The following is a 12,824-nucleotide window of genomic DNA, read 5'->3' as shown; positions in this document are numbered from 1 at the left end:
AGGCCAGATATGGAGAGGTAAAAGAAGCAATGGGGGAACCATAAATTCCATAGAAATTCCACTAACTGACACAGACTGTTACTCACTCAAGACTGTGCTAAATCTCTGGATTTAGAGAAAAAGAACAGAGACACAAGGAAAAAGAAAAATGGGCCGGGGGGGGGGGGGGGGTATACATTAGAAGGAGGTCTTGGGTATTAGGTGTTTCAGGAAGTCTGTACCTCTAAAGTACCTCAGCCAATGCAGAAAGAGAGAGGGAAATGCGGCCAGGAAATTAGGATAAAAAGGAGGCTGCATCCTCTAACAATTTGAGAGACCCCATGGGAAATGCCCCATGGCCTCTCCCTTTATTCAAATAAAGTTACAAGACTCCTGTGTCTCCTTTTTGGACATAAATTTCTGGTGCTTGTGGATTAATTTTCCTGACAATTTGGTGACATTTTTGCTTTAGTTTTTATTAATAAAAAGTACTACATCATCATTATAACACAAATGCTCTCGATTAGATGGATAAAACTAAGAAAGCTGTAAAATGGTGCAAGCACAACCTTTCCATTTAATCCACTTAAAGCACAAGCCTGGATTATTTGTTTTTTCTTTTTTTTTTTTTTTTTCCTAACAGCCGAGTATGTTCTCTGCGGTGTTGATCCTGGAGAGAGGGAGCGCTGCAGCCCCAAGTGGTGTGATCCCACCGGGATTACGTCCCCGGAGTGCTTAGCTTTCCTGACAGGCTTGGAGCTGCTACTGGAGCTCAGCAGGGCCCGAGGAGCTGCCTCTTCCCTACCACCTCGCTGGTTGGGGCCAGCTTGGAACCGCTATGGGCGTGGAGAGGCCTGGCCCAGTACCGGCGGGTGCGTCCGTACTAAATACGACGGGTTTCTTCTCACGATTTCCCTCAGGGCAGGAGAGGCGGCCCACCATAGAGGAGTGGAGCGCCCTTCCCCTCGTCGCCGGAGCTGCCCTCCTTCGTCACGTGCCGGGGGCGCGCACAGGGTGCACTATGGTGGCAGTAGGGGCCGGCGGCCGCAGCAGCACCACCACCAGCGGGTAGAAAATGGCGGATTTCGAGGAGCTGCGGGTGAGGAGAGAGAGAGAAGCGGCTGCGGGAAAGACGCGGGCCAAGATTGCGACTGACCGCTTTCGCGGCCGGGGACCCCTCGCCCACCCCTCTCCTACGGCCTTTCCTCTCGGGTAGTCCCCGCCGCACCTTTGGTGCTTGTTGGGTGGGGGGGGGGGGGTGTGTAAGACGTCAGCGCCTCGCGCTGAGGCGGCAAGCTGCCCGCCGGGCCCCGCGGCTTCCTGTTCCTTCCCTAGAGAGGAATCAGGGCCGCCCTGAAATGCGGTCGGAGGGCAGCGGGAGTCGGTGGCATGCCCTGTGGCGCTATCTCTCCCTGTCACTTTGCGGATTGTGTGTGTGTGGCTGGGGCGGGGGAGCGGGGCGGTGTGGCGCGGCTCAGCTAGCCTGCTTTCCATCTCTGCCATGTGGGTTGTGCTGTTGGTGGGATATATACCCACTCTCCTCCCCTGCCCCCCTCCCCCTTCAATTTCGGCCCTTGTGTGCGGGAAGCTGGGCCCGGCGCTCGCATGGCGCCTGGCAAGGCTCGGCGCCCTCAGGAGAGCCTAGAGCTATGGTACCCTTACTGCAAGCTGAAGGGAGAATGACGAATAACTACTGGGTTTTTATAAATACTAATTATTACTGAACCGTTGAAAAATCATTAACCACTTTCTGACTGGGAAAACTGTGCCTGTGAAGCCATAACCCAGTATTTATTTTCAGACCTATTTTATCTTCAGTTTAATATCTTTTATATTGCACTTATCCCCTAACACATTCACTATCTGTGAGTATCTTTGTAAGGAGAACATTGTCCTTCTTACAGCATCCACACCTGCAGAAGTGCTGCTGAGGGAATATTACATACACACTGAATCCTCCCTGACCTAGACCATCCTACAAATGGAATAAAAGTCAGTTAAATAGGAACCACTCTGAGTTAGGCTTTAGTGTTGAGAATGGTCTGATGCTTGAACTACTGTGATTGCCAAAGAATTTCCTATGCTAAGGCTTCTTCCAGCACTGACACTACTTGGATTGAAGGGGCTGTAGTGTAGCTGAGGAGCTCAGTTAAAAAATCTCATGGAAAGAATTGAGTTTCTTTGTTTGAGGACAACAAACTTGTTTTCTTAATCTTAGGAAAAAAAAAAAAAAAAGATGATCCTTCTTAATCCTAAATTGAACATTTATATTTTTTACAAAACTTTTTATGTACATTTACATGTTTTCTTGTTTAGCATCCTCACTTGTTTTCAGCCCTCATTCCAAGGTCTCTCAAAGGGCGTAGCTTCAGAGGTGGCTAAATCCCCAGTGTAAACAGCAGAGGTGGTTCTTCATTTATCTCCTCCAGGCTTGAGCTGTGATCTGCATTTTCCAAGGCACTATAATCGCTTATCTGGATATGCATAAGTATTGATAGACTCCATTTGGGATTGGGTACCTAAATATCTTTGGAATTATATATGCCCCTGAGTTGTTTGCCAGAAGTAATACAGGAATGATGGAGGGAAAAGGAATTTGGTTTCACGCCAACTATAGGACTGAACTTTTATCACTTAAAAGAATAGCTATCAGTAGTTTTAAAAAAGACTGAAGCAATGTCTTTTGATGTGCCCATCTTATTTGTTAACTGGAGTGCTTGTGAAATGAATTTGTTAGCTTGGAGCTTCTACAAATGTTCAACATACATCTAATAATAGTTCATGGCCCATTTTGGGAGAGCTCTAGATATTTTTAGAAGAGAAGAGACAATAGTAGACTGCAGACTGCCTCATCCTCAAGGCCTTTACTGTGGTGGGTTTTTTTAAGAGGATATGTTTGAATGTGTCTGTTTGAATATCAGGCACTTGGTTTGTAGGTTTAAGTTTTTTTCAGACAAAAATCTTCCTGCTTTTGTCCAAAGAACACTCCCCTTCCCCAATAGATTTTGCGACTTGGCCTTTAGGTGTTCTTAAAATGCTAGTTTATAGATTAGCGTGCAGAATGTTTTTATGGCAATATTCTTTGCTGCTCTCTTGTTGATTGCAGTTTTCTATAGTGTGTCATCTCTACCTGCCTTATGAAAGGCCACTAGGGCAATTTGGAGAGTTTAATTTATTTTAGTAAATCATTAAGGACTGACTAAAGGCAGGAGGTCAGAATTCTCTCTTAATTCCTGTTTTTGAGAGAAACATATAGGGATAACATTTTTCTATTCTTGGGGCAAAGGATCGTTTTAATATTTGTTAGTACCATCCCTGCCATCCTCTGGATCTTCAGAGTAAAAGCTCTGGGGAGCTATGACCAAAGGGTTATAACTGAGAGGCTGTAGTGAAAGAAAACTAGAAAGGCTGAGGGAACTGGGCCTGTTCAGCCTTGAGAAGAGATACCTGAGAGGGAAACTGTGAAGATCTGATTGAGAGATGCCTCTACCTAAATTAAGGTGCAAACCAGACTATATGCTGAAGTCAATAGCATGGATTTTATTTAACAGTAAAATGTGAGGTAGAGAGAAAGGAATAGAAAAGGGAGAAACAAACAGATTCAAGAAGATAGTCACCACCCATGTATTTAGCAGTGTCCTTTGGTCCTTCTTCACCCTGGGCTTCTCAGTGGTAAGGGTCTTGAGATTGTTAAAAACTTTTAATTATTTATACATTTTTGCAAACAAAGGGATTCATGCTCATTGGCTAATTGACTACACAGTTCTCTTATTCTATTGGTTAAATGATTCCCCTCCCTTGTAATGCTAAAGGCAACAAGGCTGGTGAAGGGTCTAGAACATAAGTCCTATGAGGAGTGGCTGAGGGAGATGGGGTTGTTTAGCCTGGAGAAAAGGAGGCTCAGGGGAGACCTTATCACTCTCTATAACTACCTGAAAGGAGGTTGTAGCCAGGTGGGGGTTGATCTTTTCTCCCAGGCAACCAGCAACAGAACAAGAAGACACAGTCTTAAGCTGCACCAGGGGAGGTTTAGGCTGGACATTAGGAGAAGTTCTTCATGGAAAGAGTGATTGGGCATTGAAATGTACTGCCCAGAGAGGTGGTGGAGTCACCTTTCCTGGAGGTGTTTAAGAAAAGACTGGATGGGGCACTTAGTTCCATGGTCTAGTTGACAAGGTAGTGTTAGGTCATAGGTTGGACTCAATGATCTCAAAGGTCTTTTCCAACCTAGTTAATTCTGTGATTCTGTAATTAGTCCTTTCAAGTCTGAGGGTTGTGGTCTACCCTTGCTGGAATTACTTTTTACCCAATCAGAGCTGATTTCAGCACAGTTGCTGAGTTGGCTTTCCTTGTGGATTCTGTGTGTCTATTATCAGTGATAATTATCTCCCCTCGCTTTGTTTACTTCCCCCTGTGCCTGAGACAACACTTGGATAATAGTACCACCTTTATCTTATCAAGATGGTTTGACTTGCAGTCCAAGTTCCAGGTATCCTTAGAGGCATATTGGCGGGGGGATGGAGGGGGCTTCAGTGGTTGCAGTTGAGCAGTTGCTTCTTTTGGTGGTTGCAGATGAGCAGTTGCTTCTTTACACGGTTTTCCACAATGGGAGTCCTTCTGTGGTAACAGTGTTTGAGACAGGCAACTGATCTTTAAGTCCTTTACAGAACCTCATTAATGTGTATAAATATCTAAAGGGGGGATGCCAAGAGGATGGACCAGGCTCTTCTCAGTAGTGGCAAGCAATAGGACACAAGGCAACAGGCAGAACCTGATGCACAGGAAGTTCCACCTGCATATGAGGAAGAACTTCTTTCCTGTGCAGTGACTGTACACTGGAACAGGTTGCCCAGAGAGGGTGTGGAGTTTCCCTCACTGGAGATATTCAAGAACTGTCTGGACACGATCCTGTGCAATGTGTTTTAGGATGATTCTGTTAGAGCAGAGAAGTTGCACCAGATGACCTACTGTGGTCCCTTCCAACCTGACCCATTCTGTGATTTCTGTGAAAAAAAAGAGACTCAAAGGAACTTGCTGTTACATCATGCCTTTTGGAAATGTTCAGTTTTGTTAAAGGATTTGGAGGTATCTGTAACCACAGTCACTACTTTTTAAGATATTGGTGAAAATGTCCAGTATAAGGCTGACCCTTCTAAATTGTCAGATTAACCCTTAATTAATTAGCAGTGTTTATTGAATTCTGTAGCTTACCAGTTTCTGGAATATTAGGGAATTGCTGAGATGATGTAGTGAGCACAACTGTATTGATGCCTTGGTCCTAAAATTGAGAGCCAGACATGATTAAGGGATAAAGGGGTTTTTACCTCAGTATTCAATAAGGATCCTTATAGTGCAGCACTTGGCCAAGATGGTGCACACCAAAATGCACACCCCCGATAGATTGTGTATACAATTTTATAGACCTTGCAAATTAGCATATCTAACAGAGATGCCCCAATGAGAGGCTTAAATGAATAGTGTGATATCTCCCCATCCCAAAGAATTCCCCCTGGATGGGCCAAATCTTAGTTTACAGGATGTATTCTAGAGAGGACCTTGGTCTCCAGCTGCAAGGCCTCTAGGATGTTTGGTCTTCTGGCCTAACAGAATACCAGGACTATGCTAAATTATCAGACTTAAGGAATTACAAGTATGCATGCTAAGAATACTGAGGATACATAAAAGGTATATAAAAGAAAAGGCAAAAAATAATCATGGCATCAGTATCTATCTCGCATTTTTGAGATATAATTTCCAGACCTGCTGTTCACAGAAGTGTTTTTAAACATGGCTCATACCTTTATCCATAATCCTCACTCAAGAGCAGCCTGATGAATGTCAAAGGGATTACACAGGCAGAGGTGGATGTGAAACAGAAGTCAGCAATCTGGTGTGGAAGCCTGAAATGGCATGTGAACACATTTTTAAAGAGAATTGGCCCAGGAGTGGGGAACTACGGCTCCTTCTGAGAGCCGTCTGTGAAATTATTCCAGTTCCCAACAAATTCTGAGCTCATAGAGATTTGACTTGCAGCTATTACTTGCATCCCAGCAAAATGCTCCTCAAACTGAGGAGTAAGAAAGAAATGCACAGCCAGTGGAAGCAGGGACAGGTGACCTGGGGAGAGTACGGGGATATGGTTTGGAGAGGTAGGGATGGGGTCAGGAAAGCCAAGGCAAATCTGGAACAAGACTTGGCAAGGGATGTGAAGAATAACAAGAAGGGATTCTATAAGTAGAATAATTCTATAAGTAGAATGTTGTCCTGTCAACCCAGGTTAACAGGTCAGAAAAAAAAGGCCAAGGAGAGTGCACCTGCCCTGATAAGTGCTGATAAGTGAGAAGGGTGAACTGGTGGCAACTGATATGGAGAAGGTTGAGGTACTCAATGAGTTCTTTGTCTTGGTCTTCACTGGCAGTTAGGCTTTCCACTTCTCTCAAGTCCCTGATCGTCTGGGTGGATGTGGGGGGAATGAAGTCCCTCCTGTGCATGTAAGTGAAATGCAAGTTTGGAACCACTTGATGATGCTGAATAGACACAAATCTATAGGGCCTGATGAGATGCATCCCAGGGTCCTGAGGAAACTAGCTGATGTTGTTGCCAAGCCACTCTCCATCATATTTGAAAAATCGTGGCAGTCAGGTGAAGTCCCTGGTGACTGGAGAAAGGGAAACATCACTCTCATTTTTGAGAAGGTGAGAAAGGAAGACTTGGGGAACTACAGACTGGTGAACCTCACCTCTGTGCCTGAGAAGGTTATGGAGCAGATCCTCCTAGAAGATATGCTAAGTCATATAAAAGATGATGTGATCCAAGGCAGCCAGTACAGCTTTACTAAGGGCAAATCATGCCTGACCAATCTGGTGGCCTTCTATGGCAGTGGTTGACAAGGGAAGACTGAAATATGTCAATTATCTAGATTTCTGTAAGGCCTTTGATATGGTCCCACATGACATCCTTATCTCCAAATTGGAGAGACATGGATTTGATGGATAGACTATTTGGTGGATAAGTATTTGGCTGGATGGACTGTGCTGGTTTTAACACCAGCTGGAAATTAAACTCCAAATAAGCCACACCCCTTCCAATAAGGGAGGGACAAAAGCAGAGACTATGGGTTGAGATAACAATTTATTGAAAGCACAAAGCAATGGAATAAGCCATGCACAGTAACAATGGCAGTATTGATAGCAAAAGCATGCAAAAAAGAGATGTTTTACCCACAAATAGATGTTCATCACCAGGAAAAAACAAGATGGCAAGTGCGTTCTGTAGGTTGCATACATGTGGCTTCCCCAGACAAAGGCAAGGTGGTGACAATTCTTGCATGCTGCTCATGTGGCCATTGAAAATAAAGGCAAGCTGGCAAGGGGGTCTCACAACTAGCATTTCCTGCACCCCCCAACCCAAAACAATGAAAAAACCAATGACAAACAAAGCCCCTGAAAACTAGGTCATTTGAGTTGGGTTGCGCTGCCACTCTGCTGGGCTCAGTTCCGTGCAGGTATCTATGCTGCCATTTCTACTGCCATGCTGGAGGTCGGTCCCACAGGTTGCTGTGACCTTTTTTAACTGCTCCTCTGTGCTCCTTTTGGCTCAGCTGGGCTCCCTTCTGTTCGGCTTGATGGACTTGGCTGGGCTGTGGTCACCCCTGCTGGTCCTTTCCCTGCAGCAGCCTCTGCATTGGTGCTGTTGGTTGAGCACTGCTGTCAGTTCACATTTTCACTGCTTTTCTTTCAGTACCATGTCCTGTAGCCACATTCTGGAGAAAACGGGAGGGGAACCAGCAGTGACGGCAGGGGGCCAGGTCTGCAGGGGCTGATGCTGACAACTTCCCGTAGGAGAGAGAGGGAGGCAAAATTGAGCACTTCCAATGGGGTGTCCAGCTTTTCCTCCTGAAATCACACCCCCCAGTGATGATGCGAGTGATATAGAATAACAACCTGGCCATGCCCACTGTAGTGGGTTGACACTGGCTGGCCAGATACCAGGCACCCACCAAAGCCACTTTCTCACTCCCCTCTGCAGCTGAATAGGGGAGAGAAAATATAAGAGTTCATGGGTTGAGATAAGGACTGGGAGAGATCACTCATCAAATACTATCATGGGCAAAACAGGCTCTCATTAGAGATATGAATTAATTGCTAACAAAATCAGAGCAGGATAATGAGAAGTAAAATAAACTCTTAAAATCACCTTCCCCCTGCTCCTACTTTCTTACCATCTCTACCTCCTCCCTCCAGCGGTGCAAAGAGGGAGGGAATGGGGGTTATGGTCAGTTCATCATCTGTTGTTCCTCTCATTGCTCAGGGAGTGTAAGATTGAATCTGGCCAGCTGTTTGGGTCCAATCCGGCTAGCTATGGACCTTAGTCCTTACGATCTTACATAGGACAGAAGCAAAAGATGGAGGCGCTCTTGGCCTCTCGGGAACAAAGTCCTATTTTATTTCCTAGATAGGAGTCATGAGGTGATCCAGGTGACTTCCCAGGTGAAAAAGAGAGAGATGCCTCATGGCGGGAGACTTTTAAACCCGGGGGAATGGGGGGCAGAGGAAGAGGACCACAGCCAATGGGATACAAGTGAGGGGGCGAAGGGAGGAGTAAACCTGGGATAAACCATCACCACTGGGGCTTTTGGGGGAGGGAAAGACCATGTGATATAAGAGGGGAATCCCATGAGGATATAAACATACTATTCTGTGCAATAATACAGAACCCAGTGCAAAACAACTAAATAAACTATTTAGTGCAATACAACACCTCCCCCTTTTCTGTTAAAAACAAAGCTAAAAGAAAGCATCGGGCCTATTCTGATACAGATTATGAATTCATCCACCACTCATGATTTGCGGGCCTGTCAGTTTGCTTTAGGTCCACAAACTCTGTGCAGTTGACTTCTGAGGTAGTGGAGATTAAACTGTTGATCACTTTTAAAAGCATGCAATGTAGAATTCTGAATGCTAACATGATTAGGAAAAGAACAACAAAAAACAACAGAATTGTCTTAATTATGGAAGCCCACCATACCAAGAGTCCCCAGTCTTTGAACAGTCCACTGACCAGTCCTCGGATTCCTGCTTGACTTGTCCGATCAGGCTTTTCATTTCTCAGAGGGCTACGTGGACGTTGGGTGCTTTTGATGTTAAGTTCAAGCAGCAAAGTCCTTCAAATTCCTGCACTCGTGTCCATGCAGCAGCAGGAGGAAATCTATGGCCACACAATTTTGGAGTGTGGCCTGCCTGGTAATTTCCTCGTCCTCTAGGAGGGAGCCGATGGCTGTGGATGTCAAGTTTGCCTGTTTGACTATCCAGCACTCTAGGTGGCCCAATTTACCTAGAGCTTTGGCTGCTGCAACCCATGGAAGGAACAGGGATACAGCGATTTGCTTTGGCTTTGCCCAATGAAAAATTTCTGAATCACAATTTGGGTCCAAATTGTCAATGCTTCTCTTTTGAATTTTACTGACCTAATTCTTTTTTTGAGTCCATTTGCCAATCATAGTTTGATTGGGTGTCAACAGGGACAACCGCCTGATGGTACATGGCCCTCCTAAAAGCCAAGAAGGGATTCCTGCCCATGCCCGATCCCCACAAATTAAAAACAAACCTTCAGGGAGGCTTTTGGGATGTGAATGGTATGGCTTATCTGCTGTGACACGGCTTAAAACCTTACACCACCTTCTGGCAGTGAACTCTTCTCAATACTGTAGTATGTTGTTAAAAGGTTTGGTGTTGGAAAGTGGGGTAAAGACAAAGTGTACGCAGTATGGTGCAGGAGAGGAACCCAACAGCTCTAACTCTTGGGGTTCCTGAGCAGCTCTGGGTAACTTTGGCAGCCACTCCTCTATGGGGTTCCTAATCGTTACAGCCCGCCGCTGACAGGTATTGTGTGGTTGTGTGTGATGTGATTTGGGACTTGGGTCAGGCATAGGTGTGTCAAACTTGGCTGTAAACTCTCCAGCTTGCAATGGAATCCCTACCAGGCAGGTAGACATAGGATCTCTCACTGCTGCAGTGGACAGGCATATATTTTCTTGTTGGAGCGTCCATGCCAGGGTCACCCAGATGTTTTGGCGTGGCTGTGGGGCAATCCATGCAGCTGTCAGACTGCTCAGTGCTAACAGGATGACAACTCAGACAGGACTCATCGTGAGGTTAGGTGGGAGGTACAAAGGAAAACAAACATTTTAAAAACACATTAAAATTCAGGGTCCTGCCAGAATGTAGCTAATTCTTTTAGGAAGATTCTTCCTCCTCTTTCTGGCAGAGTCTTCTCTTTGAGGCGACGGCTGCTTGCTTCTTATCCCTGTCTGCTGGAGCTGGATTTTTGGGGACAAAAGGTTTTACCCACTTTTGGGGTATCCATCAAGGGCCTGAGGGAGTAGATACACACGCGTAGCCACGCCCCCAGGTGACGAGCTCATAAGGACCCTTGGTTTCTCAAGTTTCTGGGTCCTTAATGAGAACTGGTGGATGCTGTGACAACTTAAACCGATTATTACTGTGGAAATGCCATACCACCAGAGGACTCATATTTTCAAAAGAACAATTCAAAAAGTTAATCGTAAACAGGGCTTTGTGGAGCTTTTGTTGTGGTGTCATCCACGCTGCTGAACTGCCTTGCCTAGCCAGGACTTGCTTGAGTATATGGTGGGCACGCTCAATCACAGCTTGACCTGTGGGGGAGTGGGGAATGTCTGTCTTATGCTCCACCCCCCACTGCTGGACAAACCTCAGGAACTCCTTGGAGGCGTACATTGTCGGTCTTGATTTCCCTAGGGATCCCCAACACTGAAAAAGCTTGCACCAGGTGTTGTTTGGCATGTGCAGCCCTTTCCCCTGCGTGGGCAGATGCATAAACGGCACCTGAATATGTCTATGCTGACATGCACATATTTCAGGCTACCAAAACTGGGAATGTGTGTGATGTCTGTCTGCCATACTTCGCATCTTTCAAGGCCTCAGGGGTTAACCGCAACACCCAGTGATGGCACAGCCTGGAGCTGGCAATTGGGACAGGTGGCCACAATGGCTCAAGCCTGACTCCAGGTTAGTTGGAACTGACGGATCAGACCTGGCACATTTTGATGGTATTGCTGATGACTTAGCTTTGCCTGTTGGAAGACGTCTGGAAGGTGTGCCATTTCTGCTGGGGTGGCAAGGGAATCTGCGTTACTATGACCTTTTGCAATCTTGCCTGGCAAATCGGTATGTGATCTCACATGCATCACATAGAATGGATGCTCCCACTGCGAAACTAAATAAATTAGTTTTGAGAGCAACCTGAAGAGATGCTCGTTCTCGATGTCTTTGAGAACTGCCTGCTCCACCCTGGACACTACTCCTGCCACGTAGGCTGAATTGGTGACCAAATTAATTGGCTCTGAGAACTTCTCAAAGGCTTTCACAACTGCAGCCAGTTCGGCGACCTGGGGCGACCCCTCCACAAACTCAACATCAGCTTCCCAATGCTGAGTCTGGGGATTTCTCCAAGTCATCACCAACTTGTGGGATGCCCTGGACATGTCAGTGAACACTGTAAGCGCCTTGAGTGGCCTTCAACTCATTTTCTCAGGAGCAGTGAGGTGGAATTCCTCATTAAACAGCTTGTGTGATAGGGCGTGGACTGATACCTGCCCACTGTAGCTGTCCAGAGATAGCTGGAGACTGGCATTGCTCTGGAGCAGGTGCTCAAACATCTCTTTGGTCAACCTCTCAGGAGAGTTCCTTCCCTCCTTAGAAACTTTGACCAGGAGGTGAATACACTAATAAAAGTCACAACTGGCCAGTTCATGCGACCTCACCCTGGCCTTCTGGATCAGCTGAGCTCTCAGCTCTTGTGGCTGTGTGATGGTTTTGGATCGATGGTGGGAGAGGAAAATCCACTCTATAATTAAGAGTGAATCATTCTGCCCTTCGATCCATTGGAATATCAGACCATGTAAGTGTAGTAATTTTCCCAAAACAATGAATTTGAAAGGCAGCTTGGTCTGATAACGATGAGCCTGCCTCTCAGCCAAAGCCTTCTGCACTTTTTGGATGGCAGTTTTTGCCTCTGGGGTCAGTTCCCTGGGAGAAACTAGCTGTCTCTCCCCTTTCAATAAATTGAGGAGGGGAGCTAGGTCCTTGTTAGTGAGGCCTAGCCAAGGCCTGACCCAATTTAAAGACCCACACAGGGAATGGAGATCTGCTAGGGTTTTGGGATCACTCTTGATTTCCAATTTCTGCGGAACAATGGTCCATACAGTGATCTCCAAGTCCAGGTACTTCCAAGATGGCATCCTCTGAACCATGTCTTCCTGCAGTTGGAATCCAGCAGAGGTTAAAACTTTAACCATTAGGTCAAGTGTGTCTTGGAGTATTATGTCATTGGGGGCACACACAAGCACATCATCCATGTAGTGTAGGATGATTACCTCCTTTTTCTGGGCGCGCGCTGGGGACAGCAATGAAGGCACGTACCAGTGGCAGATGGACGGAGAGCATTTCATTCCTTGAGGCAATACTCTCCAGTGGTAGCACTTCACTGGGGCTTCTCGATTGATGGTTGGAACTGAGAAGGCAAACTATGGTGCGTCTTCTGGGTGCAGGGGAATATGGAAAAAACAGTTCTTGATGTCCAGGACAGCCAATTGCCAATTTTGGGGAAGCATCATTTGGGAGGGCATCCCTGGTTGGAGTGACCCCATGTCCTCAATTACCTTGTTTATTTCCCGTAAATCATGGAGGAGCTGCCACTCATCCTTTCCTGGCCTTTTTATTACAAAGACCAGGGAATTCCAAGGGTTAGTTGTCTCTTCAATGTATCCTTTAGCCAATTGCTCCTCTACGAGTTCCTCGAGCACC

General features: G+C 46.1%; 1 protein-coding gene across 7 annotated transcripts in view; it reads left to right on the top strand.

Annotated features, from left to right (window-relative positions):
• The first annotated feature begins 707 nt into the window (after window positions 1-707).
• The window catches only part of LOC118701496 (E3 SUMO-protein ligase PIAS2-like), a 71,796-nt gene continuing 59,679 nt past the window's right edge, over window positions 708-12,824 (top strand). For 2 of the 7 annotated variants that reach the window (XR_004982530.2, XR_008508916.1), the window contains exon 1: window positions 708-1,078. Coding sequence is in view for 4 of the 7 variants with exons in the window: in XM_054517752.1 (XP_054373727.1) it covers window positions 1,055-1,078 (24 nt within the window). In the remaining 3 variants the exon portion in view is untranslated. The remainder of the gene's footprint in view (window positions 1,079-12,824) is intronic. The other 5 variants (XR_004982529.2, XM_054517752.1, XM_036406141.2 and 2 more) reach the window with 4 other exon arrangements.

Source organism: Molothrus ater, chromosome W (genome assembly GCF_012460135.2).
Source record: "Molothrus ater isolate BHLD 08-10-18 breed brown headed cowbird chromosome W, BPBGC_Mater_1.1, whole genome shotgun sequence".
NCBI classification, from domain to species: domain Eukaryota; kingdom Metazoa; phylum Chordata; class Aves; order Passeriformes; family Icteridae; genus Molothrus; species Molothrus ater.
This window is presented reverse-complemented; position numbering and strand designations above follow the sequence as displayed.